Source organism: Mirounga leonina, unplaced genomic scaffold (genome assembly GCF_011800145.1).
Source record: "Mirounga leonina isolate KUSES-001 unplaced genomic scaffold, KU_Mleo_1.0 Mir_54, whole genome shotgun sequence".
Classification (NCBI taxonomy): Eukaryota; Metazoa; Chordata; class Mammalia; order Carnivora; family Phocidae; genus Mirounga; species Mirounga leonina.
Window position 1 is genome coordinate 2,395,620 of NW_023270812.1, and position 27,968 is coordinate 2,423,587.

Sequence of the window (27,968 nt, forward strand, 5' to 3'; positions counted from 1 at the left end):
AATTCATAATCAGAATTCCAATTTATAACCATGGAATGAAAAAAAACCACAATAGGAAACAGAACCCTGCAAGGGCCTCACCCTGTGCGACTTTCTGGATGATTGGGTCAGATACCCTCACATGAGAGTGGGAGTAGTTTATATCTGCACTTGAGAAAAAATGCTTTGTTAGAGGACTCTGATAATTGACAATAACGCATTTAAAATCATTTTTAAATGTGTCTTTTTTATTCCGCACATTTATTTAAAAATGGTTTTCAAAAAAGAGAGACCGTGTGTCTGATGAGATCGTTTGGAAGGCGCATCTCCCAGCAACAGGAATGTTTCAATGACAGAATTTCTGGGGCCCTGGGGCCCTTTCTCTGCCTATCCCGGGTGGGCGCCATGGGACTCCAGCCCATTGTCTGTGTGCGCTACTCGAAGACCTCCTTCTGAGGCAAAGGTAGACTGGACCTAAGCCAGAGGAGAGTGGTCTCTGGCCATGGGTTTTATTTTTATCTGGCCAAGAAGTGCTCGCCTCATTTCCACCTATAATTGTCAAACTGCAACTCCGCTTAAAAATACTTTTTTTCGACACCCAGGAAAGCCACAAGCAATTACCTCATGGAAGTCTGTTTCTGTTGGTCTCACTGTCCTCCCCCACCTCCACCACCACGTGTATCTTTTTGACTCGCTGTCTCCCTTGATGTGTGTGTGGTTCCTGGCTTTGTCCCTGGGGAGTGTGTGCTCGGCTCTGAGTCGGCTCCCTTTGTCTTCCTGAAGGCTGTCTTTCCCTCAAGTTGATGGCTCTAGCTCAGACCTCGGCTCAGAGACATCCCACATCAGCTTTTCCTGTGACCCCCACCTTGCTGAGAGCCAAACTGTTTGTGGGTCACACTTCGAGTAGCAAACACCTAAGAGTCACTTTGACTCCTTCCTCCTCCGCCATGCTTCTCTGTCTTACTGGGTGGGTCCCAGCTCCACCCCTGTCACCCGCTTTGTTCTGCCAGGGCCAGCGGCAAGCTGCCATCACCTCTCACCTTGACCGGGGGTCTCCTGGTGGCCTCCGCCATCCATCTCTTCTCCCCATCCGATCCACCCTCTGTGACTCCAAACAGAATGTGATCACCTGACCCTTCTTAAAAGTGCCTTCCTGCAGGTGGTTACTAGGAAGGAGGCCAACATCCTTAACCTGGTCGGCAAGATGTGCGCCCTGCCCATCTCTCCAGCATGGCCCCCTGTCCTCCAGCCACAGTGCCCTCTGTGAACTCCAACCCACCTTTCAGGGAGGGACCTGGGAAGCCTCCCACGGCTTTCTGAACTCTGCCTTCACGCGCCCCTGCCGTCCTGATATGATACACCGAAGGCTTATTTGGAGTTTGGAGTGTGCACTCCAAGAAGGCAGGCGGTGTCTATTTTTCTTGTTCCGTATTCCCAGCAACTGGCCCCTTGCCTGGCATGCAGCTGCTCAGTTAATATTTGTTGATGGAGGGAGCAAAGGAAAGGAGGCAAGGAAAGAAAAACAAAAAAAAGCAATTAAACATTCCTCTGGCTGTATCTACCTTCATCTCTCCATTTTACCTTTCTCTCTTAAAAAAAGTATATTGCTTTTTTGGTTCTATGACTAGGTTAGTGCTCTCAACTGGAACAAAAAAGTTTCCTTCCTACAATCTACACTAAATAAAACTTCCCGCCCCACCCTCAAACTCTCAGAGTTCTAGAAGTAGAAATGAACATCTTCAGACTCCGAGAGAAAGGATAAAAAATTAGAAAACAGAAGTTTGATCAGAAACAGATAACCCTGATATAGCCCTGGGAGGATGGAAATGGCATGATTGAAAATGTATTTCGGCCTCTTGCAGATATGATATCTACATATATTTATTCACTGGGCAAGTATTTGAGGGCCTGGCATGTGCCCGCTACAAATCTGAGGAAAGCAGTAGTTGCTTTCAAACTTTTTTCGTCCCCACAATTCACAGTAAGAAATGCATATACACGGCACTCAATGTATGCAAATGCTCAGATAATGTTTCATGAAACAGTAACTTGATTACATGAGATGCCTTGATATTTTCTAGGCTATTTTTCTTCCTTTTTTAAAATTTGAATGCTGGTCACGGCCAACTAAATTAATTTCGTGACCCACTACTTAATCACAGCCCTTGGTTTGGAAAACCCTGAATAAAACATAGGCTCTCCCGGTAAGTAAAGCTGCTCCCTCTCTCTGTGAGTGCGCGGTGGCCGTGGACAGTTATGCAGGGTGAGCAGAGAGCCAGCCTCCAGCCGGCTTGGGGTTTTAGGGCATGGTTCTTCAGGACCCGAGTACAACACATTTAGCAGACCCATTAGTAGGTAGGCACCTGCCTGCCTGCCTTCTTAGAACAACTCAACTTGAAAATTTGTTGTTTGAAATGAGTTACTTCATTTTCAGCCAAGAAAATCATAGATCAGCCATTCTTAACCCCGGGGTCTAAGAACAGGCTTGGGGAAGTTGTATGAAAACTGCTGTGTATGCGTGCATTGGGGGGGGGGGGGGGGGGGCCACAGTTTTCATCAGATTTTCAAAGCATTTGGGAATAAAAAGGGATAAGAACCACTGCCCTAGAGGTCAAAACCTGAGTTTCTGATATTGGTGGGAAACAGTAGCCAAGAGGGTGGGGTTTTAGCCTTTGCTTCCTCCCAAGTCCTCCCTGTCGTCCTTCTTCCCTCATTAACCTCACTCCTGTCATACTATCCTCAGTCACACCTTCCACCAGGCCCGGGCCAGCAGCACGAGCCTCCCGGGGCCTGGCCACTGGAACTGACATCCGTAGCTCCAGCTTGTCAGCCAGGAGGAGTTTTCCACTTGCCCCTAGGCTCTCCATGTGGGATGGGATGTTAGCCTACTGCAAGTTTAACAGTTCATCACTGCATCCCTGCTTTACTTTGCTCTTAGATGCCCTTTGTAAATCCTTTCAGACAATCTGGTGGAATTTCTAGCCATTGATCTTTCAGTTAGAAAATCACTTTCCCAGACCATAAACCTGTGGCAGGACAGCAGGCAGGCAGACAGCAGGAATACAGCAGGTCTGACTTCATGGCTGTGCAGGATCCAAGGTCAGTTTAATGCTCTGCTTTCGCTGTCTTGAAATTCTTATGCGTTCTTTCTAAGAGAGATTGAGAGAGATCGAGAGAGCGAGCCTGCGCATGTGCCAGTGGGGGGCGGGGAGGGGCAGAAGGAGAGGGAGAGAGAATCTTAAGTGACCCAGGGCTCGGCTCGGGGCTTGATCTCACAACCCTGAGATCGTGACCTGAGCCAAAATCAAGAGTCAGATGCTTAACCAACTGAGCCACCCAGGCGCCCCTCTTATGAAATTTTCTATAAGATGCCCTATAGTTTCATTTTGCAGTGGGCCCCACAAATTATGTAGGCAATCCTGACCATTAGATAGAACGTTTGGCCTGTTTTTTTGAGTGCCTTGGATTAAAAAAGTAATTAATGATCCACTGGCTAGACCAGAGTGACTCAGTGAAGTGCTGGCATGTTTTTTATAAACAACAGTAACCAGTAAGAAGACAACCCACTATATTTAGCGTCTGAGACGTCCGTGCTGTCTGATTCTGGTGGGAGGGGGAGTATTTATGTAGCACTTTGTAGTCTGAGTGCTTTAGAGACACCGGTTCATTCTGGGCCTAACCTGGGTCTATAAGAGATCCAGTTCTTATAAATTATTTATAGTTTCTACTGCTGAAGCCGACCAGGACTTCTAATTTTGTGTAGGATGGACGCAATTGACTTCAATTCTTGACATTTGTATTTAGCCATGTGATTTTAATATTAGAACTGGAAAGAACCTTTTACAGTATATCCAGCTGCTGGGACCCACAAACCTGCCTAAGGGACATTGCTAAATCAGCCTTTAGGATTAAGGTTGCAGGTCCTCTCTCCTGAGAATCCAGTGTCCTTTCAACGGGGCAACACCAGGCTGTCACTTTACAACAGCGGGATACCACGCATACTGGGATCTTAACTTGGGACTGCTTGGAATAATTACAGGGAACACTGACTAGCTGATTGTAAGTGTGTGTGTGTGTGTGTGTGTGTGTGTGTGTGGTTGTGAGCAGTGGGCCATTTTAGAAAGTGGAACATGAATAGAGAAAATGGGGAAACTCAATATATAAAACCGATAGAAGTCTATCTGCTCTAGTTGAAAGGGAAGAAAAGGTGAATGACTGGGGGAGGGACCCCCCAGCACCCAAGGAGCTCAGTCTGGAAATGCATCAGTTCTGTGTCACATCGAGGCTGCACCCAATGAAGAGAGGGAGGTCCCAGCATCAGGAACCACACAGGGGGTACAAGCAAAGGGCTCATGTGATCTTATTTGCTTTGGGTGGTCCTTCTAGCAACCATGTGGAGCACGCACTGATGGGGCACCCCAGGAAGGTTTTACGGTGGTTCACGAAAGAGCTGATAAGGGCATATGGACTGCAATGACCTTCAGAGACGGGGCAGAAGCCTAGAAAAGACAGCAGGAATACAGTGGACAATCCTGTTGGCCAGCTGGACGTGAGGAATGCGTACAAGGGCAGAAAGGGATGCGTTCTCTACCTTGGGCAACTAGATGCCTTGAGGGCACCATTTGCTAAGATGAGGCTGGTGGTGAGGAGAGCAAACAGGGAAGCATAATGAATGTAGCTTTGGACCCACTAAAGGTGAGGTGTCCATGAGACAGGTAGGTAGAAATGCCTAGCGGGCATTTGGAAAGATAGCAAGAGCTCAGTCAAGGCGAAAGTATCTGCGAAAAGTAAAGGAGCTTGGGATGAGTATCATCCAAACATGCCCTCAGTGCCTTGTGCTCACCAGGAATGATTGGGTTACCTACACCCAACTGTACCTTCCCAAACCTGGATGTTTGCACCAGATCATCAAACCTTGAACCAAAGGGACAAAGGGACTGTGGAATCCCAAGCACATGTCCTAGAATACCAATCACATAAGCAGCTGGAGATGCAGATACTTGAGGGGGCTGAACATCTGTGCAGAGTGACAGCATGCTATGAGAATTTTGGAAAACCCTACAGAGGACTTCTGAGCATCAAATAAGCCTTCAGCCCTTCTGAGTCTGGCTTTTCTTCTATATTGCAAAGTAGGGCAGCCAGGACTTGTCCCCAGGATAACTGGACTGAGCCACCAGAACCCCTGACCCTCTGAGAGGGTGCCACAGAGTCCCACCATTTAGAAATGCAAAACTGGGGACAATTATGAATATTATAAATATGAATATCAGCCACGTGACTGAAAAAGGGTTGGAGGGGGAGCATGGGCCCCTCTCGCTCTCCTGTCCCACATCTGTCTCCGTCATCTTGTAGCACACAGGCATTAGCAGTACCCACAAGACACAGCGTGGACATGGTTATATTACCAGATGAGATGTTACATGAGAAAGCACCCTAAAATGTATAAAGCACAGTACATATTTGCTATCCTTTCCTTGCGCTGGTCTTACGTTTTAACACTACTCGTAATGAAGTTGGGTCTACAGTTTCAACTTAAGAAAAATGAAACGTCTCAGAAGCTTTGCAAAAAGGTTTCATTCCGGTAAATTTCTTTTTTAAGATTACTACTTTGAACACATCAGAGTTTGCTTTCCAAGGGAATCATCATCAACTCCATTGAGTCATTGTATCCTGCTCATCGACACAGCTCTGTGCCTGAGATGACATCAAATCTTTGCTACACGGTCACAGAAGTGTGCTTACTCCGGAAAAGCATGCCCATCAGGAACACAGGTTTCCAACTGTATATGTATGTAGTCAAATTAAAAGGTTTTGAAGAGCCTTAGAATTGTTAGCTTTACATGTGTAATATACCCACAAGATAACTCACTTCTGAAACCTTCATTTTGGGGATAAATTGACGAAGCCTTCAAAAAACACAGTAATGGGACGTGAAGGAACATGTGACTCGAGAGTGTGGAGAACGTGAGGAAAATAGCAATGGGACATCAAAAATGGTTCTTGACCCAGACCCAGCATGGAGCAGCCAGGGTCTTGGCAGTTCAGCCTGGCTCCCAGCTTCACTCTCCTCACCTGTACTTGGGACCTGTGCTGCCTATCTCCCAGGGCCAGTGTGGGGTAAGCGAATGCAAACAAGGACTAAAAACCAGAAAGCCCTACAGATGTTTAAGCCATCCCAATGTCAGGTGGTGTTGATATTGATTTCAAGGCCTGGAATTTCTAGAGAGGAATGGAAACATTTCTGAGGGGTGTTGGTTGATTGCATGAGCTTGTTTTTCAGACTCAGAGGATAATTGTTTTATTCTGTGAAGAATGAAGGGGAATTCCCAGACAGCATTTCTGTCCCTGCAGACCCACAGACAGTAGGGGGCCAAAGCTGAGAGGGGCCTGGGCAGGCTCAGAGAGTGGCTGCCAGGAAGTAAGACTCCCCAAGTGCCCAGGTACTGGCTTATTTCAGAGTTTCACGACACAGCAGGGACTACCCATGCCTCAAGACTGTTTTCTTGAGGATATACAAATTTGAACTTACATTACCAATCTTGTCATAATGAGCTAGATCTCTAATCCAGCAACTAAATTCCAGGAAGCTCAAAGAGTTTAACGGTGAGGCTCTCATTCTGAGTCTTCCGAGGGCAGGCAGGACAGCCAGAGCGGTGAAGGCAATGCCATTCTCCTGCCTCATTGGAACTGACACTTCCTAGGATGCCCCTTCAGGACCCCAAATTTAAGGAACTGTAGGATTTCTTTCCTTCTACCTCATAATGGGCTGATTCACTTTTTAAAGTCATCACATTTCTATTAACTTTCTTACATCTCCTTTCAAAAACTATTTATATTACAAACTAAGTCTTTCCCTGCCTTCTCCCCCATTTTTTTGGCAACTATTTCTCTTTGCTTCCCTAGAAAGACCTTTTTTTTTTCCCCCTCAAGTTTTGTTGTCATCTTTGTTTCTCACCAGCAGGTCTCCCTCATGGCACAGCTGCTCCCAAAGGCTTGCTTCTCCCCTGCATGCTTTCCCTCCTTCTAGAAGCAGAAAATTCCCCCAGCATTGGAAACCAGCCTTACAAATAGAAGTTAAACTGAGACAATTTAAGGAAATAAAAATGTGTACAGTTTGCCATTTGAGGAGTTGAAGGGACCTTAGTTTTGTGTTGTCAAGCCCCCTCCCTCGATGCCCAAAGAGACTCAGCACTGTGCCAGGTAATGGCAAAGCCAGAGTGGGGGGGAGGGGGCGAGGTGTAGATGAGACCATGGTAGGGGATGCTTTGATTCCACACCACCGCCCAAGGTGACGTTAAATTGCATTGTAAAGGCTACAGCAACTCTACATTTACTCATTGGTTTTACATGGAAGGTTTTAGTTTTTTAACAAATGGAGCTAAAAGCTGTAGAATCTTGATTCATAGGACATTGGCAAGGGCTCAATACTGGAAAAAATCCATACAGGTACTAATAAAACACAGTCGTTTTGCATTTTATTTTACCGCTCAAAGGGACCTTGGGGCGTATCGAATTCAACTTTTTACACATGAAGGAATTGAGTCCCCGTGTAGAAGTGATATATGAATACTTTAAGGCCACAGAATTAGTTAATATGATATTACAGATAGAACTCATTTTCAGATAAGGAGCTAAGAAGTGTTGGGAAGGGGTAGGAAACCTTTCCTGACACACCCCTTTGCCTCCAAAGAACCCCCAAGCCCCACAGTCTCGATAGATTTGTCAAATCCGTATGTCTCTGAACGAGTTCCCACTTCTGATTTTCATCCTGCTGAGAATGAGGTCAGTTTATACATTGGCGTGCTTCCTGATTGAGGGTGGGCATCCCCAGACTTGAACTAGGCCTTCTCTGCATGCTGCAGAGGACAGATGCCCTGAGCCAGAAGAGACCCACAGGGCTTACCAACACAAGTGCCAGTTGTGGGATGGCAATGTTCCAGTCTTGTTCCCGTTCCTGTGATCTGCCTGGGATTGCGGGTGCCCAAGTACGCTGCTCCAGGAGGGAGAGGCCGGGCCCTCAGGCCCAGCGCTCACAGCGACCAGCACAGGAGGCAGGAACAGGTGGTGGTTAAGGGTTCGGGTTAACTCCTGGATTCCAGTGCCAACTTCTCCATGTGCACTTTCTCATCTGTAAAATGGGCATAATAGCATCAACCTCACCAGGTTGCCTAAGAAGTAAATAACACCATTCATGTGGAGTACTTAGCACAGTGCCTGGCAGGGACTCATGGAGATAAAAGTGGATAAAAGTGTGAGAAGGAGGAGGAGGTGAAGTGAGCCTGCCAGGCTGCTTTCCAGAAACAACCAATCCTGGGACACAGCAGCAAAGCTATTTTAACTTGGGTCTTACCAAAAGTTTAGAGCAGCATGAATTATTTAGTGTCTAAGAATTACATGAGAATCATAAAGGCCAGGTAACAATACATACCACTCAAACAGTCATCATTTAAAAAAAAAAAAAAAAGATACCTCATAGGGCAAGATTTTTCTAATTTGGGCGGTAAAAAAAAAATCCCATTTCATACATTTAAAAACATTTAACTTAATTTAGAGGTAACACTTAAATTAGGAGTTTTAAATTTCAGTTGCATATTTACATCTATTTTTTTCACATGAGTCTCAAGACACTCTTGGAGAAGGAAATGGGGATTATGATTTCCCTTCTCCTGACCAAGCTGAGATGCAGCCCATCCAGGGCCCAGGACCACTGTCTGGAAAATGCAGAATTTTCTGGTACCCTGCTGCCTGGACTGAGGGTATGATCTTTCTCTATCTCTGGATGCCACTCTTGAGGGCCTATATGAGAGCCCGACTTTTAGGAGATTTTAACTTCTTAACGTTTCAAACGTATTCCTTTCTCTGGCAGCCTTCAAACATGACTTCTGCAAATTTTTTTCCCTTAATATTTCAGTGGAGGGGCACCTGCGTGGCTCAGTCATTAAGCGTCTGCCTTCGGCTCGGGTCGTGATCCTGGGGTCTTGGGATCGAGCCCCGCATCAGGCTCCCGGCTCAGCGGGGGGCCTGCTTCTCCCTCTCCCTCTGCCCCTGCTTGTGTTCCCTCTCTCATGGTCTCTCTCTGTCAAATAAAGTCTTTTAAAATTTTTTTATTTTTTTTTTAAAGATTTTATTTATTTATTTGAGAGAGAGAGAGCACATGAGAGGGGGGAGGGTCAGAGGGAGAAGCAGACTCCCTGCTAAGCAGGGAGCCCAATGCGGGACTCGATCCCGGGACTCCAGGATCATGACCTGAGCCGAAGGCAGTCGCTTAACCAACTGAGCCACCCAGGCACCCTTAAAAAATTAAAAAAAAAAAATATTTAAGTGGATTGTCCTGTCCTTGCACAATTTTGATACTGCTCCTGTTTTCCTTGTGTTTAGGGTCTTTTTCATATTTCATTCCTCCCCCTAATCTTCCTTCAGTCAGGGGAGAGACACAGTCTCCACTCAGAACCTGCGGCTCCTGATGGGCAGCGCCTCATCTCTCCTGGTGATTCCCTCGTCTGTAAAGTGTGGGCATGGCACCTACTCTGGGGCTGTCATCAACGATAAATGACAAAGATGAAATAGTCATAATAATACGTAATGACGTAACAGGCAGCGGGCGAACGGTACTTTTAATCATCATGAATAATATCGTGCTCATTATTATTTTGAAGTTTGGGCTAACAAAATAAGACCATAATTCCTTTTTTACAAATTTTATTTTATTATGTTAGTCACCATACAATACATCATTGGTTTTTGATGTGGTGATCCACGATTCATTGTTTTCATATAACACCCAGTGCTCCATGCAGTATGTGCCCTCCTTAATACCCATCACCGGGCTAACCCATCCCCCCACCCGCCTCCCCTCTAAAACCCTCAGTTTGTTTCTCAGAGTCCATAGTCTCTCATGGTTCGTCTCCCCCTCCGATTTCCCCCCTTCATTTTTCCCTTCCTTCTCCTAACATCCTCCATGCTTTTCGTTATGTTCCACAAATAAGTGAAACCATATGATAATTGACTTTCTCTGCTTGACTTACTTCACTTAGCATAATCTCCTCCAGTCCCATCCATGTTGATGTAAAAGTTGGGTGTTCATCCTTTCTGATGGCTGAGTGATATTCCGTTGTATATATGGACCACATCTGGAGCTTTTAATAAACCCACCCCTGCCTCCCCCTATTAGTGGGAGAGGCCAGAGGCCACTTCTCGCCATGAGCTGACTCACACTAACTGTCCAGTCGATGCTTTTAGCCTCTGGTCAACAGTTGCCACCCCTCAGCCTTCTCTGAGCACGTTCAAATTTCACGGACCCCTGCCTTTTCCTCGGGTTGGCTCACCCGAAATCTTCTTTCACCAGCATTTTCAGTGTCTGCACCTGGCAACCAGCGATCACTCGGAAACCTACCAAAAGCAATTAAAGGCGTCTCTTCCTTCACTTGGTGCATGTGTGTTGAGTGTCTGCCAGGTTATTCAGGCAGCTAGAAATGGTTTTTCACTGCAAGCTCACCTGGGGAAGGGAGAACGAATCCACAGATCATAAGAGGACGGCATCAGGTTTATCAGCACCCAGCCCTGCCCCTGTGTGCCGTCCCCCTCCCGTCAGGCTCTGTTCTGTGTGCAGCAAGGCTGAGCCCGGATCCACAACAGCACAGGGAATAGCTCCTGGTGCTTAAACTCTCCAGAAATGCAGCGGCGTAGGGACCACTCCCTTCTGGCAGGGTCCAAACTTCAGAATCAAGGGATGTGGCAGCAACTGCAAAGCGTTTTCTTAAAGACTCTCCCACCACACCTCCCACCCCCACCCGCACCCCCACCCCCAGGACACTACATTTAATTTTTCCCTCCAGGAAATACACAAACTGACCTCTAACGATCACTGTTCAAAATGTCTCAGGTGGTGTGGATGCATGCAACTAGCTTTACCGGCTGTTGGGTTCCCTTCTCCTCCCCCAGATTTTCTCCCTCCCAGACAATTCCTGCTTCGCTCAGGTCCACGGGGGCACATCATGTGCAGCTATGGCCACTTCCTCTTGTCCCAGCTCCGCCTGTGCCCAACTCTTGTCTGCTCCTTTCCCGGGAAACTGAGTAACAGAAGCCTCCCCGTTCAGAACAACCCCTGGTGCCCCCCCACCCCAGCTTCCTCCACTCCGAGTGAGGGCATGTGTGTTCAGAGCAGAGCCATGCAGGACGGGGTGAGCACCCCTTGTCCTGCTTTTAGCCTTGACCCGTAAAGGGAGGGTGTTGTACGCTTGCCAACACTGCTGAGAGAGAACAGACTGAGTTAGAGGTTAAATTAGGTTTTCTCTGTGAGGAGTTCATTCCTTGAGTCTGCAGAATAGATGGGAGTCTGAAAATAAAGCACCCCATCAAATAAGATGAGGAGCACCTTGAAACCGCGGAGTGTTGTTGTCGTTGTTGTTGTTGTTCTCCTTCCTAGTGCTTGACACAGCACTGGGCACATGGAAAACACTCAGTAAAGGCAGTGTGCCTCTCATGGCCAGGAGTCCTGGAGGTAGACGGAGCAGGCTTCGTCCCAGCCTTGCTACTCGCTGAGTGGTGTTGGGCAACACGCATGCTGGCATGGATGTCCTTTTGGTAGTATGAGGGTTTATTCAGTCATTTGACAAATATTTATTAAAGCTTAGAGTAGCATTGGCAAACACAAAAATATACATAAAAAATGAATGATTTTGGAGATAAGTGAGGTAGAGCTGATAGGACCTGTTAAGGCGGCACACGGCCATTTTGGCATCACTGGTGTATGGTTGGCAGTTGAATGTTGGGACGAAGAGAGACTTCCCAGTGGTAGAGAATCCATGGAGAGGAGAAGAGGCCCAGGCTGAGCCCCAGGTGCAGCCCACCGCCAGAAATCAGGCAGAGAGGGAAACTGAGGAAGGGGATGGGAGGAGGGCACCAGGTAAGGCTGCCGAAAGACAGAGATGCCCACCGATGCTTTTAGGCTCATTTACCACCATGGGTTCAGCAAACACAAAGAAGGACATGAAAAACATTCAACAAGAGAATTTCTTGGGGAGCCTACATTTCACTGAGACTTTTGTAAGCCTACAATAAGTTTTCAGTAGTAAGACAAGTTTCCAAATGGAAACTTGTTCTCAGCTCAAGACTGCCAGAGAGCCAGGCATTCACACCATTCCTGAGATGTCACTGGTTTTGCAGGAAGCCTCCCAGGTGCCATGAGCAGGGGTCTCATGCTCCTCACCTTCCCCAGCTGCTCTGCTCCCTCAGGAAGACCAGAGTCACAGTTTAGCTAAAATTTTCTAAGCTGAAAACAAAACAACCGCCTGCCCCCCTAGCCATGGTCTACAGGGGGCTGCAAAGACCCTTGTGCTTCGATGGAGCGTGTCCACGATGTTGGTTACACCTCCCAAGCCCTGGTGTCCTCTGTGCTGATAAACCACTTTCACTTGAGGAAGAGGCTCAGCCCAGGACATATTTGGGATTTGGAGATCGGCTTTCACAGCTGGAATCAGAAGTTCCAACCTAACATGTCCTTTGTGCCCCCTGTCTCCACTTCCCATTCCCATGTGGGATACTCATGGATCAAGAAAAAGAGGCTTCTCAAAATGACAGACTCAAAGTCTTGGGAAAATCTGGTTGGTTCAGATTTTTTTTTCTCTTTTTGCCCTTCTTTGTGTAGACCAGTGACTTGGGAGAAATGAGGTGGTTTTGACACAGGAGTGCCCTTTTCAAGAAGCAAGCTTGCAGGAGACATAAAATGGGAGATGAGTGATTTATGACAGGTGACCAGAAAGAAAGGACACTCTGCCTTGCCTGGCTTTGGACTGGTTTACTTACACAGTCACACCTCCCATAGGCCTCTCTGTGTGTTTTTAAAGCATATCGGTATTTAAAAGATGAAAACTGGGTAGAAGATAAGCTTGGGAAAGACCCTGAGTAAAAAGCTGTCACCACCCCCCACCCCCTGGTGTTTTTGGCCCCACGGGCGGCAGGCGGTCTGATCAGGGTGAGTGTGTTAGTAGGGCGCTCTGCATAGTCCTTCGGGATGGAAGATCAGCTGAGCAGTAGAGAAAAGAGAAGCACTTGGCCATGACTTGCAAGGGGAGGGACAAATCGCAATGGCATTACAGACTGTGTGAAATCCCCGCAGTGAGAAGACGTGGGTTTATGCACGGGCTTCCGGGGGAAACAGGGTAAGAGTGCCCAGTGCCAGCCCTTGGGTGTCCACAGGGCACCAGGCCAGTGTATACAGGGGGAGCCTGGCCCCAGCTCCTGGCTCCGCTGCTCCTGAGCAGTCTCCCCTCTCTCTCGGACTCAGTTTGCTCCTCTAGAAAATAGGGCAACATCATTTTCCTCCTAGAAATGGCTGAAGGCCAGAGGTATTATTAAGGTATGTGACTTCTCTTGACAAACTACAAAACACTGTGTACTTTTAAAAATGCTCTCCCAGACATTATTTAACCCCACAACAAGTCTATAAGAGCATCTTCGTTTTACAGGTAACTTAGCTGAGAACTGCAGACTAAAAAACCCAGTTTGTTACATTGGACATGAAGATCACAGTTCAATTTTTAAAATATCAATTTTCCTACAATTATTGAAGTAGTGGAGACATTCCTTGGGAAACCGTTGTTACGGGATGGGAGAACAAGGGATGATCCCTCTGTCCTGGCACCCCTGTGACCTCTGTCTATGACTACTCTCACACACACACACACACACACACACACACACACACACACACGCATGCAAGACGGAAGACAGTTCTGTGAATCTCAGAGGCTTTTACAAAAGAGGGAAATCTTTACTTTTCTCACTGTAATGAGAATTTGAGTTCCCATTTCTTTAAGTTGCTGTTTGAGAAGAAGGTGTGTCCCTCATTTTTTCAAAACAGCTAAGTTCTGTTGAAAGAATGATTCTGTTCTTGAAACGTCTTCATGTTAAGCATTTCTCTGAGTGGTGCATTTGGAAACACGCTAGGATGTGAGTCTGTGATACAGTTTGACCATGAACAGCACAGGCCCGGACTCTGTGGGGCCGCTGATATGTGGGTAGTGCTCCATAGACAGCACAGTGCTGTGAACTTATTTTCTTTTCCGTATGATTTTCTTCATAACATTTTCTTTGCTCTAGCTTACTTTATTGCCAAAGTAGAGTATATAATACATATAATGTATAAACTGTGTGTTACTCGACTGTGTTCATGATCGGAGAGGCTTCCAAGCGACAGATGGCTATCAGTAGTTACGTTTCGGGGGAGTCAAAGTTAGATGGGGTTTTCAGCTGTGGGGAGGTCGGCACCCCAGCCCCTGCACCCGTTCAAGGGTCAACTGTGTTGTCAGAGTATTGGGGAGCAGGGAGGGGCTCCCTCAAGTAAAAAAACATTCTATTAACTGATTTCCGTTTTTTTTTTCTGCCTCTCATTTCAGAACGGTTTGATCACCACTGTCCCTGGGTAGGCAACTGTGTGGGGAAAAGAAACTACAGATTTTTTTATATGTTTATTTTATCTCTGTCTTTTCTGACAGTCTTTATATTTGCATTCGTTATCACCCACGTCATTCTTCGTAAGTATGCTGGCGAAATCAGATTACGTATGTAACCATTTGCCTGCCTTTGGTTTTCTGATTTAATTTTGAGTTAATATTTTGATCATTTCGGGCTTTCTCTTTCTTCTCTTTTCCCTCTTCCTGTTCCTCTCCTCACTTCCAGCCTGCCCCCTTCGTGTACTCCCCTTTCTCCCTCCCTGTCACCCCTCCCTCTCCTTCCTCCCTCCCTGCCCTCCCTCTCTGTCACCCCCGCAACCTCCTTCTCTGCCCTTCTCCCTGCCTTCCACCCCCTTGTTCCTTCGACTCCCCATTTCTCATCCTTCCAGCCACAGCAGCCAGATCACCCCAGATCAGGCTGTCTTTCACTTGCCCCCGTTCCAACCTCAGTGACCTCAGTTTCTCTTTGGCTAAGGGATCCCCTGGAAGAATCATTCCCACATTTTGCACAAAGGATAATGTGCTGCGATGATAACCATCAAACAGTAGTTTTGTTTTGCTTTTAACATGATACTGGCTTATGTAAGAACAGTCACCATCCCTAGAAAACAATGTCTGGGGATAAAGACACACACACACATTAAAGATACACAATCAAAAAGATTTCCAATCATCTGCTAAACATTAGTAAATCCCTGGCATATGAAGGAAGCAACTTTATTAAAAATGAGATTTGGATATTAAGGATTTTAATATGTATTTGCCTAAGCAAATGACATTTTTCATTTCCCATTCTGAAGGTCATAACTTTGAATTTCTTTTTTTCTCTTGGTTATCCACTCTCCAGCAACAGGGAATGATCAGAAGGAAGTGAATTGGCTTTGAACTATAAACTTACGCCTTTAAATGTCCATTCCAGTGCCATTAGCAACATTAAAGCCCAGCAGGGCCTCTTGTCCACATTCTAGAAGTACAACCGCCCATTAGCAATTGCGGAGCTCCCTTCTGCAATGTTTCTGGCAGCATCTGAACACGGCCTCACTTTCTCCCCGTGAGGCAGCGCTGAAACCACAGATGATGTGCTAAGGCTGGAGTTACTCTCTGCCTCTCTTTTGGGGGGCTGGGGGCACCTGGGGCAAGGAGGCAGTATGGAGAATTTTCCATAGATATATTGGTCAAATTTGGGTATTAAGTGGAATCTCCCAAATTTTCATGGCATTTTAAAACTTAGGTCCCTTCTTTTTGGCTGAAATCATGCCATCGTGATGCAAGCTTGGAATCTATGCTTGAAATTCAAGACTCCATGCGATCCCAAGAAGAAGACTGTTCGTTAGGGGCCCTTTCCACACTCCCCGTGGCCCTGCAGAGGCACCTCTTCCCTCTAATTTCAGAGTTGAAAAATGGCGAAAAAGCAGCCAGGGTCCCCTCTGCGTATTAATAGGCAAAAGAATCAGAAACGAGAAGAAATAAACACAGAGATTGCAGCACATTTAGGACATTAAAAAATAGTATTTAAACGTGACATTTTTAGATCATCTTTAGCAACTTCAGAATGCTTTCCTGTATGTATTATCGAAGTGTATTTATGGCCTTGCCCCTGCATCCTGGACATCAAGGGCTGGTTTTGGCTTGCACACCTGCACACGTGAGCTCTGGCAACACACACACAGACACACACGCTCACTGTGAAGCCAGCCACTGCCACCACAGTTGGATGATGTACACTTCACTTTTATCTCCCCTAAAGTTTTACTCACCCCAGTTCCAGCAAAATCGAGTTTGCTGTAGTTTATGCTAATATATTGTTAATCTCATCTTCCACAAAGAAAAGCGTTCAGAATTTATCTGCTTGCAAATTACCCGAATATGTTGAACAAAAGCAAATAAGGATTTTCCTCTCCCCTTGTTCTGCACCCCCCACAACCCCCACTAAACAACCCCCACCTACCCCCCGACTTGGTTTGGCACTCAATGCTCTCAGGAAGGGCAGGTTTTTACATGGCTCCCGTGATCCCCTAAGATTCTGAAAACATTGGCCAAGGCTGTTTGAGAGCAGCTGGAGAACTGTCACCTGAGTTCTCCCTGCCAGGTAACAGGCTCCAGGGAGGTTGGGGGGCCATGACAGGAAGGGGGCCGGGGCAGAATCCTGTTGTAGCAAAGATTCTGAGGAACCTGACAGCTGGAACTCCTTATCAAAAATGGAAAAAGTTTGGGAAAGCGAACCAGTTTAGGTTCAGTAGGGAAAAAGAAGTCATTTCTTTTAGTGTCCTCATTTTGCCTCAAGAGTGTGTTTGCTCTAAGATCTGCCCCAGCCCACTTGCTGGTTTTGCCCCCTGACCTAGCAGAGGCAGAAGAGAAAGCCTTAAGCTTTCCTTATTCATTTTCCCACCCTTTGGCATCCTAGTGCCGGGCATATCCTCGTGCCTCAGTGGTGGCCAGTGGGGGAGACAGCACAGAGGGAATGGGACCTTGAGGCAAATGCTCAGCCTTTACATGGCCGGACCCGGTTCCCACTTACACAGAAGGGTCCGGGACCCTGCCTCTAACTGCCCCGTCTGGCCACAGCAGCCCAGAACGCCGAATCCATCCTCCCTGTTCCTCCCGTTGCTGCTCCAGGCCAGATTACGTCCCCCAAACACACAGCTTCACGCCGCACGGCAGGCACCCCCCCCAGGATGGGAGCACCAGCATTCCCTCCACGTGGGCTTTTATGTTTAAAAACCATGATGTCAACACATAAAAGAAAAATTGCTTCTTGTCAGATGCATCTTTACTCAAGCCCCTAAAGAATTTTTTTTTTTTTTGCACAAACAATTCACTCCTAAAGTAGTGAGTAATAAACTCCCAACTTTATGAGTTTGTTTACTCTGGGTGCAGATAAATACGTCTTTTATACGTAGCCTAGTTTATAGGATGTCCTAGGTCAACAGTTAACAAACTTTGGAAAAACAGTCTTTCATAAGCGAAGAGGAAAAAATAGCATACAGTATTCTGTTTTCCTATTAAAATGAGGAAAACAAAGGAGTAATCAGAACTATAATTTATGGGAAAGTATGCAGACATCCATCTGCTTTTATTGAAAAAATATCCTGCAGATGTTGGGTCTAATTATGAATCTGCCATTTTCTTGTTGAATAACTTTAGTGGAATCTCAATCCCTGATCAGCAAACTGGGAGCCGTAGCACAACAAAATATAATTATTTAATTGATCTTTAGACACCTATTATTCTTATGTAGATGAGGGAGCTTTCAGCATGAGGGCTGTTTCTCTGGAGGTGAATGTTTGAATACTAAATTTTGGTTTCATTCCCACAGGTTCACAACAGACAGGATTCCTAAACGCACTTAAGGACAGTCCTGCAAGATATCCTTTGGGGTTGCCCTGTTTTCCACAATGCTAACGTGTTAAGTATTGGACTGACTTTCTATTCAACTACCCCTTCCTCCGTGCCTTGGCTTTTCTTCTCCGAAATCATATTCTCCCTTCATTCCATCCAAAAAACTCCCTATGTTTATGTGCATGAGTAGTAATGTCTGAATGCTTGAACCTGGACATGACTCGTTTAGCCATATTTAAGTTGAAGTGCTCTTTAGCTAGAAAGCCAAGTGTGAATTCTTGTTCACCCCAGAAACCTGCATTGATCCGTGTTAAATCAGATTGGTTTGGGGAGAAGGAGGGTTTGCAAGGTCCAGTGGACTTCATTTTGATGAGCAGGTGGTCCCAACAGAGTATCTATCTTTGCCCCAGTGTGGGTGGCCTTATCACTGTGAGGTCACCTGATGGGAATCATCTGACCCCCTCTGCAGATTCCTTCTGGGAGTGCCATTAGGCACACCTTCAGGCAGTCCAGATAACCTATATTATTTCCAGGAGCAGAATACCTTTTCATGATCTTCAATGGACTAACTTAACAATGGTCAATCTCAAATTCTTTGGATTAATCCCATCCTGCCAAACAGTTTATATGGGCATGTACCATAGAATTTTGAACTTCTTGAAAGAAAAATGTTCACCCATGATGTGCTTGAATGGGCTCCCCACCTCAGCTGTCCCCCTAGGTTTCACGTTCATTAGTGTAGAGTGGGCCCACTGGACCCACTGACCCGGCTCCATCTGGGACCGGCTCTCTTTCTTCTTCATATAACCAGGTAGGCTGGACTAGAACTTCTCATTACTCCCAAAAGTAATCTTCATCGTGTGGTAGAGAATTCTTAAACAATGAATGAAGAACTTTGCTAAGATATACATATCATTTACATCATTTAGTTATAAAGATAAGCTGGCTCGTGTCCCTAGGAGCGTGTGTGTGTGTGTGTGTGTTGTGTTATTAAGATATTTGAAAACAAATGTGGTCCTGTATATATTTTCGTTCTATAAAGTATCTCCATTTTGGTGCTTCTGTGTTTATAGCACAGAATGTTGGTCGAAAGTACAGATTCTTTAGTCAACTGATCTCCTAAAAAGGGGACAGGGACATATGGAAGATACACAGAGGGGACTTGAAGAATATATTTTACAGGGATGTCCTGTCTTCTATGAAGGAATCTAGGAGGCAAGAGTTGGCTAGAAGTTATCCAGAAGGAAAGGTGGTCCTGAGAACGAAATTGTCAATGTCCGTGGCTGCTAAGAACAGGTCCCATGGAAAGTGTCATTCTTCGTCCCTCTCCCCAGTGCTGTCAGCACTGACACCCTCCGCCATCATTTCCTCTGTGCCCTTCTATTTTCAGGACATGTTGCTTGGGCACATCTTACAGTCAAGCCTTGTCATTTCTTCCCAGAAAAAGAGGCTCGTCTGTCTTTCAGGAAATTGGTTACATCATGAAAACATGCTGGTCATGGGAAGTTTTATAAATGCACATTAGAACTGGAACTGAGGTCTGGGCTGCGAGCTGGCATGCTTTCTGAAGCCTCAAGAGGGTTGCAGCCTAAGCCACCGCCCCTCCTCTGTCCCTGGCACCTGTGACTTCCCAGACAGCATATGTCTGTACAGGATGCCCGTGGAGCTTTTCAGACAATGAACGGGCATCCGTGACAGGGACTCCTCTCCGTGGGGAGGGGAGGCGAAAGCCTGACCTGAGACCTGGGGGATCTCAGCGGCTCCATTCCCTGGGGCAGCAGACCCCCCCACCTATTCCCTGGGGCTCACCTCCGTGCCACCTGTGGGCACAGCACTCCTTGTGCATGGGTCTTCTGGCTATCTATTCCAGACCTCCCAACTCATGGATCTTATCGGATCATAAGGAAGGACCAGGTAGTGAGTTCTGGATTCCTGCTTACCCTCACAATTTTAGGAGGTCTGAGGTCATTTCTTTCAACCCTTTTGTGTCTCAAGTTTTGACCTGCAAGAGTCAGCCATTCCGTACTTGACATGCTAGGGTGACAAAGTCAATTATATGGAATGTAAGTGAGAACACCCAGCACCAAAGCATCGTTTACGTGCATGACAGGAGTGATTTCGAAGAAGGTTCTTTTTGTGGCAAGATGTGCAACAGACGGTCTCTGCCAGAACATTCTCTTCGAGCACACACGTCTGCTCATTCTCATGATTTGGCTGTGCTCATGGTGTGTATAATCAAGAGCATTGTGTTCCCCAGGAAGGGGAACAGACCAATGTTGCTGGTAGAATGAGCAGCCTGCTGCTGACTTTGCCAGAGAAACCATTCACATGGAAAGGAGAGGAGAGAGAGAAATGCTCTTACCGGGTTCCGAGCAATTTTTAGCTTATTTTCCCTCGAAATAGCATTCTCAGGTAGAGGTAAAGAGTTGTTGCTATGGCCCAGATTTGAAAACGCACAAGAATCTCAGCCACTGGCTTTCCAAATGGTGTTGCCATATGTAGGTGCTGAGGTTTGTTCTCTTTGTGGGTGTCACGCAGGCATGTCCTCCACGCTCAGGAGCTTGGCAGCCACATGACCCCGTCAGAGCCAGTGGCGACCACAGCCCGCTCTGTAAGTGCATGAGGCCAGCATGCGCCTGGCTGTATTTTGGAGGTTCCAAGCAACATAAGTTCATTGCCGTGCATTTCTATAGGTCGGAAGCCCAGCAGGCTTGGCTCATGTCTGCTCTGGGACCCACAGCACTGAAATCAACATATCACCAGCCTAGCCTCTTAGCCAGAAGCTCTGGGGAGAACCCTCTCTTGGGCTCATTTGGGGGGTTGACCATGTCCGTGGGATGTAGGACGAAGGCCCCTTTCTTTGTCCCGTTCTCTGACTCGTGACTTCCTTGCTCTTCAGAGCGAGCAACAGTGGGTCAGGTCCCTCCCACACTTTGAAGCTCTCCAGCCTCTCTCCCGCCCATCTCTCTGACCTCAGCCAGAAAGGCTCGCTGCTTTTGAAGAGTGGCCGCAACCTGAAAATTCAGGATAATCTGCCCATCTCAAGGTCTTGACCTTCAGTCTGCAACTCCCTTTTGCCATGTAGGTAATGGAGTCACGGCTGCCAAGGATTAGGACATCTCTGGGGAGGCTACCGTCCTGTCAGCCCCACAGGCCTTTGGGGAGGAAGTACCCTGGAATCAGGCACTCAAGTGCAGGTGGATTTGAGAGGATTTCTTTCTGGACCCATCCATGAAGCTCTGTAGTGGTCCGGCTCGCTTCTGAGTCTATGTCTGCCCTCCCTTCCTTTGCTGCCCTTTGTGCCACTCTAGGAGAGAGAGGGTGGGAGACAAAAGTTGTGATGGGTTAGAATCTATGTATACACACATATGTGTGGTGTGCATGTGTGTCTACGTGGGTATCCTCTCCTGAGGCCGGATTTTGTGGCACCTCTTGATCCACTGTAAAAAGGTGACCTAGAGCTGAAGCCAGAACATCCCAGGGCAGCTACCACAGCTGACGTAAAGACTGTCTGATGTTTTCCCAGAGAAAATCAGGGACCAAGAGCAGGACCCCGGGGGAATGTGAGGGCACAACAGGCCAGTGGGGAAGAGATGGGCAGGGAGATGACAGGAGCCATCTTAGCAGCTATCCCAACCTGCATCTTCTTTACTCTTTCTGGAAGCAGTGGAGAAGTTCAGGAACATCAGACTTACCCATACCAAAAAGTGAGGTGCTGGGTTTTTTAATTACAAAGAACATAAACTGTTGGATGTGCCACTGAACAACCCCCTCCCCCCAATCGGTATGACTTACCTACAGGCTCTCTGTGCTGACGGAGTCTTCTCTGTTTTAAATACTTGCTTTGGAGAAGAATCCCTCCTTCTATTCAGTGAATCTGTTAAGAAGTGCTGAGGTCTGATGATTTATCATGAATTGGTATTCCAGGAGAGAAAGTATGCCTTAGGTTCTATGAGGTTGGGATGTGTTTTTAAAAAATATTAAGTTCTGGTTATTAGTGGTAATATATGTGTGGTAAGTCAGGCTGGATCCTATTCAGATACCTGTTCAGTATTTCTGGCTCCTGCCTTTCCTGTGGACACCTGTGTGGCTTTGGAAGTGGCGTGGGGACAGCCAGGCCGTGCGGGTGAGGGGCCGTTTTCAGCTCACAGAGAAGGGTGTGCTCACCACTGGGGCAGCTTGGAAACAACGTGGCCTGGGGCAGCAGTGACCAGGGGTGGTCACAGGGACCAGGGGTGGTCCGAAAGACAGTGGGTCGTGCCTGCCGGTGTGGGAGGAGGTTTTAGCCTCAGATCATGTTCGTACCTCCAAGCTCCTTTCCATCGCTGAGGCCCTGGGAGTTTGGGAGTCTCTTAGGAGGTGGCCGATTTCTTTTTTTTTTTTAAAGATTTTATTTATTTATTTGAGGCAGAGAGAATGAGAGAGAGAGAGCACATGAGAGGGGGGAGGGTCAGAGGGAGAAGCAGACTCCCTGCCGAGCAGGGAGCCCGATGCGGGACTCGATCCAGGGACTCCAGGATCATGACCTGAGCCGAAAGCAGTCGCTTAACCAACTGAGCCACCCAGGCGCCCCGGAGGTGGTCGATTTCTGATGGATGAGACAGATCTGTGACATTTCACACTCATGGAAACTTCCCTGGCTGCTGGCCCTGCTGCCCCAGCTTGTCCTCTCCAGCGCTGCAGTCTGTGTAGAGCGAGAGTCTGTCCTGCACCAAATTCTTAAAACAAGAGGTTTTCTGGGGCGTTGCCTGAGCACAGGACCGGAGTCCCGTGTGGCTCTGCACGTGACCCGGCCGAGTGTTCTCGGGCAAGAAAATAACTCAAATTTAAAATTTTTCAGTGGCCTCCAATCTGATCTCCTGACCATGACATCAGAATATCCTGATGAGAAATCTCACGGCACAGGCAAAGGTTTTCCTCTCAGTGGATTTACTTCAAAAATCTAACCAAGAGCCATGTCGCTGATGAAATGAGAGAAATGAGAAACACAGGGCTAATTAACAACGAACCGAGACACCTTATCAGAGATACTGACACGAATGAGGGAAACACCGACCCCCTGAAGCTTTTGATGGGGCCCATGTGACAGCAGCAAGCCCGCAGGAGAAAGGAATCCACCTGCTCCCTTAGTAAGTGGCGTGGACCGGATGGCGTCTAGTTTGAGTGCGACAGAGCCCTGGGCGGAGGAGGAGGAGGAAGAGGAGGGCGGGGAGGGCAGAGGCCCCTCCCCAGCCCGCACCACGGCCCGGCCCCACGGGGAGGGAGGGCACAATGCCGATGGCGCCGTGGCCTCAGAGCCCCGGGCCTGCCCTCCCTCTGACTCCCTCCCTGCCTCCCAGTGCCTGCTACTGTGGCCTGGAGCCGTTTCCTCCCTCTCATCTCGGCATCAGAGAAGGAGAGGCAGTGGTGGCTGGGTGCTCTGAACCTCTGGCCTTCTCGAGGGAGAGATGAAAGGAGAGTATTCTCTACAAAGGATGGCACTGTGCCTTCCGTCCCCACAGTCAGGCAGGCTCCAGCGGAGGAGGTCCACTTGGCATCTGTTTCTTTCAGGATCATTTGACTGAACACCTACTATGTGCAAAATCTGCCAGGGTTAAAGCAGAGAAGTATCCACCCCCCCCCCCCCCCCCACCAGACCTTCGAAACACATTCTATCAAAGAAGGCCGAGCAGCGAGGGTGGACGGGTTAATCATTCTTCAACTCGGTGCGCATCTGTTGAAGCCAAGATCTGGTGGATGACACTGATTTCTAAAAAGCAGAATGAGTCTTAAGTGGCATCAGAAATCATAGAGAGCTTGAGGTGGCGGGGGGCGTCCAGAAGGGCATCATGCAGGGAAATCAGGAAAGCCTTTGGCGGGTGATGTTTGCACAGGGCTTGGGAGGATAAGGGAAGTGCGAGCAGCGGACATGGAGGGGAAAGGTTCCAAGCAGGGCCGAGAGCCTGAGCAAAGCCTGGGCGAACACAGCATGTGTCAGGGAAGAGCAGATCACCTGCAGGGCCAGAGCTGGGTTTGTGTTCATTCATTCCTTCAGCAAGGTTTACGGGGTGCTCCCAGTGAGTGGGCCCTCTGTCCTAATGGTGTAAGCTCACAGATGCACTTAGGACGCGCGGTGGGCGTAGCGGAAGGGAGCTGTGATAGCTAAGCCCCGGTTGCACGGTGGGGGTCAGGAGCGACTGCTCCCAGGAAGACAAGGGCCCCGACAGCATTGTATAGCCATGAAGGCGTGGGACCACCCTCCTCCCCTGGACTCTGGGGAACCAGCTTAAATTTTTGGCAGGTGAATGACTTCATCAGAGCTGGGTTTTGTTGTTGTTGTGTTCTTAAGAATACTCATCTTGCAGCAGGGAACACAAGGAGGGAGGAAGGAGATGGCTGGAGGGGAAAGGCCCCCAAAATTGAAATGAGTGACAAGGGGCCAGCTCAACTGGCAGCTGGACAATCAGATCAGCTCTGCTGGGAGGGGACAGGAGCGGAGGTCAGAGCCAGTCCTGAGGGTTCAGCCCTGGGTGTCCAGGGGAAGGAGAGCACAGCAGAAAAGGGAGACAGCCAGCACTGATTTCGGGAGAAACGAGTCCTCTTAGAAGTCTGTTTACAAGCAGAACCTAAGAGATGACCCCCCGGGAACCGCCACGTGAGGCTAGAGTAACTCCAGGATCCTCTGTAGTTCCTTGCATGAAATATGGAAAGAGGAAAAAGTCATGAGCCTGCGGTGACAATGCTCCAGCCTCGTAGGAAATGGGACCCAGCACACGGTGCCCCGGGAGCCACGTGGCCACACCTCGGGCTCACCGGCTTCCAGGTTCTGCGAGGTGGAACCCCCCAGGGACAGGACCCCAGGGCGGGTGGCGTCATTTGAGGAGGAGCCGGAGAGGGGAAGAAGCTCTGTGATCAACAATCGGTGCAATGAAACAGCATTAACATCCAATTAAAAGGATTACAGTCATTTTTAATCATGACTTATTGTTCGGTGCTCCCAAATGAAGAGTTTTCAGTGGTTGGTAAATCAAATGGTAATTGATTCTATGTGGGTGGAGGCTTTTGACAGAAAGCCTTTTTATCCCCAATTTGCATTCATTTCGAGGCACCCACTGTCTGAAACGCACCAATGGCCTGTTTTAATCGAATCTGGTAGAAGGCCTGGAGTTGGCTCAGTGCCTTCAGGAAGGAGGGACACCATACTTCCCGTTGCAAAATTAATGAAGGCAGCGTAGGCCTTCGCTAAACTCGGCTTTCAGGATGGACCCTTCTGTCCCAATATCTGTGGCTCCTCAGAGGGACCCCAGAAAATAGGTAGGACAGGTGTCTTTAGGTCCCTTACAGCTGGGCCTGCACTGAAGGGTCACACGACCCCAATTTCTGCTCAGCAGTGTTGCCAGAACTAGAGTCTGGATCTCCCCACCACCAGCCCCTCACTCCAGGCAGGGAGTGGAGATGCTTTTCCAGTGCCCCTGACAGTCTGACTGGGGGAGTCCCGCGAAGAATAAGCATCAGATTACATCTCAACGAGGTCACAAAGCAGGGGGGGATGGTGTTGGGTTTCTTAAATCACCCAAGTATGACAAGAACATACTCTGACTGTAAAAGATTTCAAAGAGTCAGAAACCTAAGAGTTAAAAAAAGGAGCACTGCTCTTGACGGTTCACAGGAATCCTTGTCGGGTTTTGTGGGTCTTTCCAGACGGTATTCCGGGAGTCCATACACATACCAATATACCGTGGCAGGGAAAGTTTCTACCGAAAAGGGATCATACTCTTTGCATTGCTCAACAGTTTGATTTTTAAATATTTCCTGGAGATACCTTCCATATCAACATATGGATCTACCTCATTTTTTTCAACTGCTTTACAGAATTTCAGAATGCAGATGAACCATAGTGTATGCTTCTGTTGATGCGTATTTAGATTTCTTAATTTTTTTTTTTACTGCTTAAAAAATGAGGCAGTGGATGTTCTTGCCTGTATCTCTTTGTGCACAAGTGTTAGTGTTTCTCCAGGACTGATAATAGCCACCTTGTGCTGATTTTCCTGTTTGTTGACTTTTTTTTCATTACCACAACGTGCTAGCCCAGACTCTGTCCATTTTGTATTGGGGTGTTTGTTCTTTTCCTATGAACATATTCTTTATTCTCAATAATAACTAATATCTCTTGCCAATATTTTTCTCCCAACCTGTCACTTACCTTTTAACTTTACTTTTTCAATACAAAAAAAATGCTTAACTTTTTAATGAAATCGGTCTATAAATCTTATAATCATGACTCCTAGACTTTGTGCCTTATATCCATGCCCCCAAAATTGTAGGAATATTTCCTTTATTTTCCTCTAATACTTTAAGATTTTATTTTTTCAGTCTGACAAAAGTAATTCCTCTGTAATCTAAGTGTGTGTGTGTGCTAAAGTTCTCACTATTTTTCCCGATGTTTAGTGAAGTGTTCCAGTACTGTTCACTATTCTGTTCTGGTCGTTCTCAAACTTTTTGGTCTCGGGACTCTTTTTCACTCTTAAAAATTATTGAGGCCCCAAAGAGCTGTTGTTTATGTAGATTATATTTATTTCTAGAGGTCACATTGAAACTATGGCTGAGAAATTTTTAAAACACAAAATGCACCAGCACTCATCCTAGTCTGATGAGAGTAAGGACATGAGTCTTGCATCCTGCAGCCTCCAGAGGAAACCCCGAAAGAGAGAATAGCATCGAGACTGATAAGTAATGTTTTGGCATCAGTAGGAAAATAGTCCTGACCTGGGGGTTTCCCTGAAAGGATCTTGGGGACCCTAAGGGTGGCACAGGCCACACTTTGAGAACCACTAATGTATTCTTTCACCACCAATTTGAAGTGCCTTCTGTACTCCCACATGCCCACAGGTCTCTCTCAGACTCTGGTGCTGTTCGCACCTCCTTTTGTTTACTAAAAGTCTCCTCCCATCCCCCAACCCGCAGTTTTTTCTTTTCAAGTTTTCTTACCCGTTCTTGCACATTTTCTCTTCCTGATGAGTTTTAGAGTCAGTTTGTCTGATTCCTCTTTTAAAACTCCACTTGGAATTTTGACGGGAATTACAGTGACTTCATAGATTAGTTTGGGAGAATGTGCACCTTTATTTCCCAGTATTAAAGAATGTAGGACAGAAGGATTTCAGAGACTGAAAGATGATGGTCACATGATCCAGAGTGAAGGGTCTCCATGACTTCCCAAAGTGTCTGTCACGCGAATCACTGGGACATGAAGAGTCCCCAGCCCAGACACAGCAATGGTGCTCGGGTGACAGGGGTATGAGCTGTATTTTCCCATCTCTAAGGATTATAAGGTCATCCAATGGATGAGGAAAATATGCTGACAAATTCCTGAACCTAAATATCTGCAAGCATTAAATGCTGATGTAGACCCTGAATCTAGAGAAGAGAGGGAAATATCACTCATGTCCGCTCTTCCATTGAAACTTCCTGTAAGGGTGCCCCGCTGATTTTACTGTAATTTTTAAGGGAGAAAAAGAAGAGATTACTAAGAATATTCGTTTCTTACATTTTAAACATCAGAACCCAGGACAGAGACCTGAAGCAGATTAAAATTCGTGAGGTCTCTGGCTGCAGAGAAGTGCCCCTCAACACCATATGCCGCCCAGAGCCTCGTGCGCTCAGTGCTCAGGAAGGAAAGGGCCCCAGGCAGAGCCTGGACTTGGCATTCCCCAGCCATTCTGGAATCCAGGGGATTTGGGTCAGTGAGGAAACGCACATGAAATACAGACTTTTTAAACTATTACCTGGATTTGGCACTTGGCAGAAAACACCATCACCAGCCTGATCGTTGGAGAATGGAAAGATGGCTGGTGACATACTAAGAAAGACAAAGACTGTGGGACTGATGCGTCTGGTTCCGTTTCGCAGGGGGCCTTGCTGCTGTAAGTGACAGCCAGTCCTGTGAAATGCCATCGCATGGGGCCTTGGGAAGGGTTCTTTCTGTCCTAGAAGTCTAGAGACCAAGTTCTAGTTCTGTTCTATCGTGAACTGCTGTGTGAGCTTTTAAAAGTGGCTTGACCCCTCTGGGCCTCAGCTTCCTACCTGCAAAATTAAGGGATTAAAATAAATCAGGACCTCTTAACTTGAGGTCCATGTGTATCTGTGGAGAGGTACCAGGGGAGTTTCCAAAACTCCTGAAATTATAAGAAAAAAAAAGTGTGTGTGCCTATTTTTCTGAGA

The 27,968-nt window shown here is 47.2% G+C and overlaps 1 protein-coding gene across 3 annotated transcripts in view; it reads left to right on the plus strand.

Annotated features, from left to right (window-relative positions):
• Positions 1-27,968, plus strand: part of LOC118001838 (probable palmitoyltransferase ZDHHC14) — a 268,086-nt gene that overhangs the window by 211,713 nt on the left and 28,405 nt on the right. For all 3 annotated transcript variants that reach the window (XM_034991995.1, XM_034991997.1, XM_034991996.1), the window contains exons 4-5: positions 14,376-14,513; positions 17,749-17,797. In XM_034991995.1, the coding sequence (XP_034847886.1) occupies positions 14,376-14,513; positions 17,749-17,797 (187 nt within the window). The remainder of the gene's footprint in view (positions 1-14,375; positions 14,514-17,748; positions 17,798-27,968) is intronic.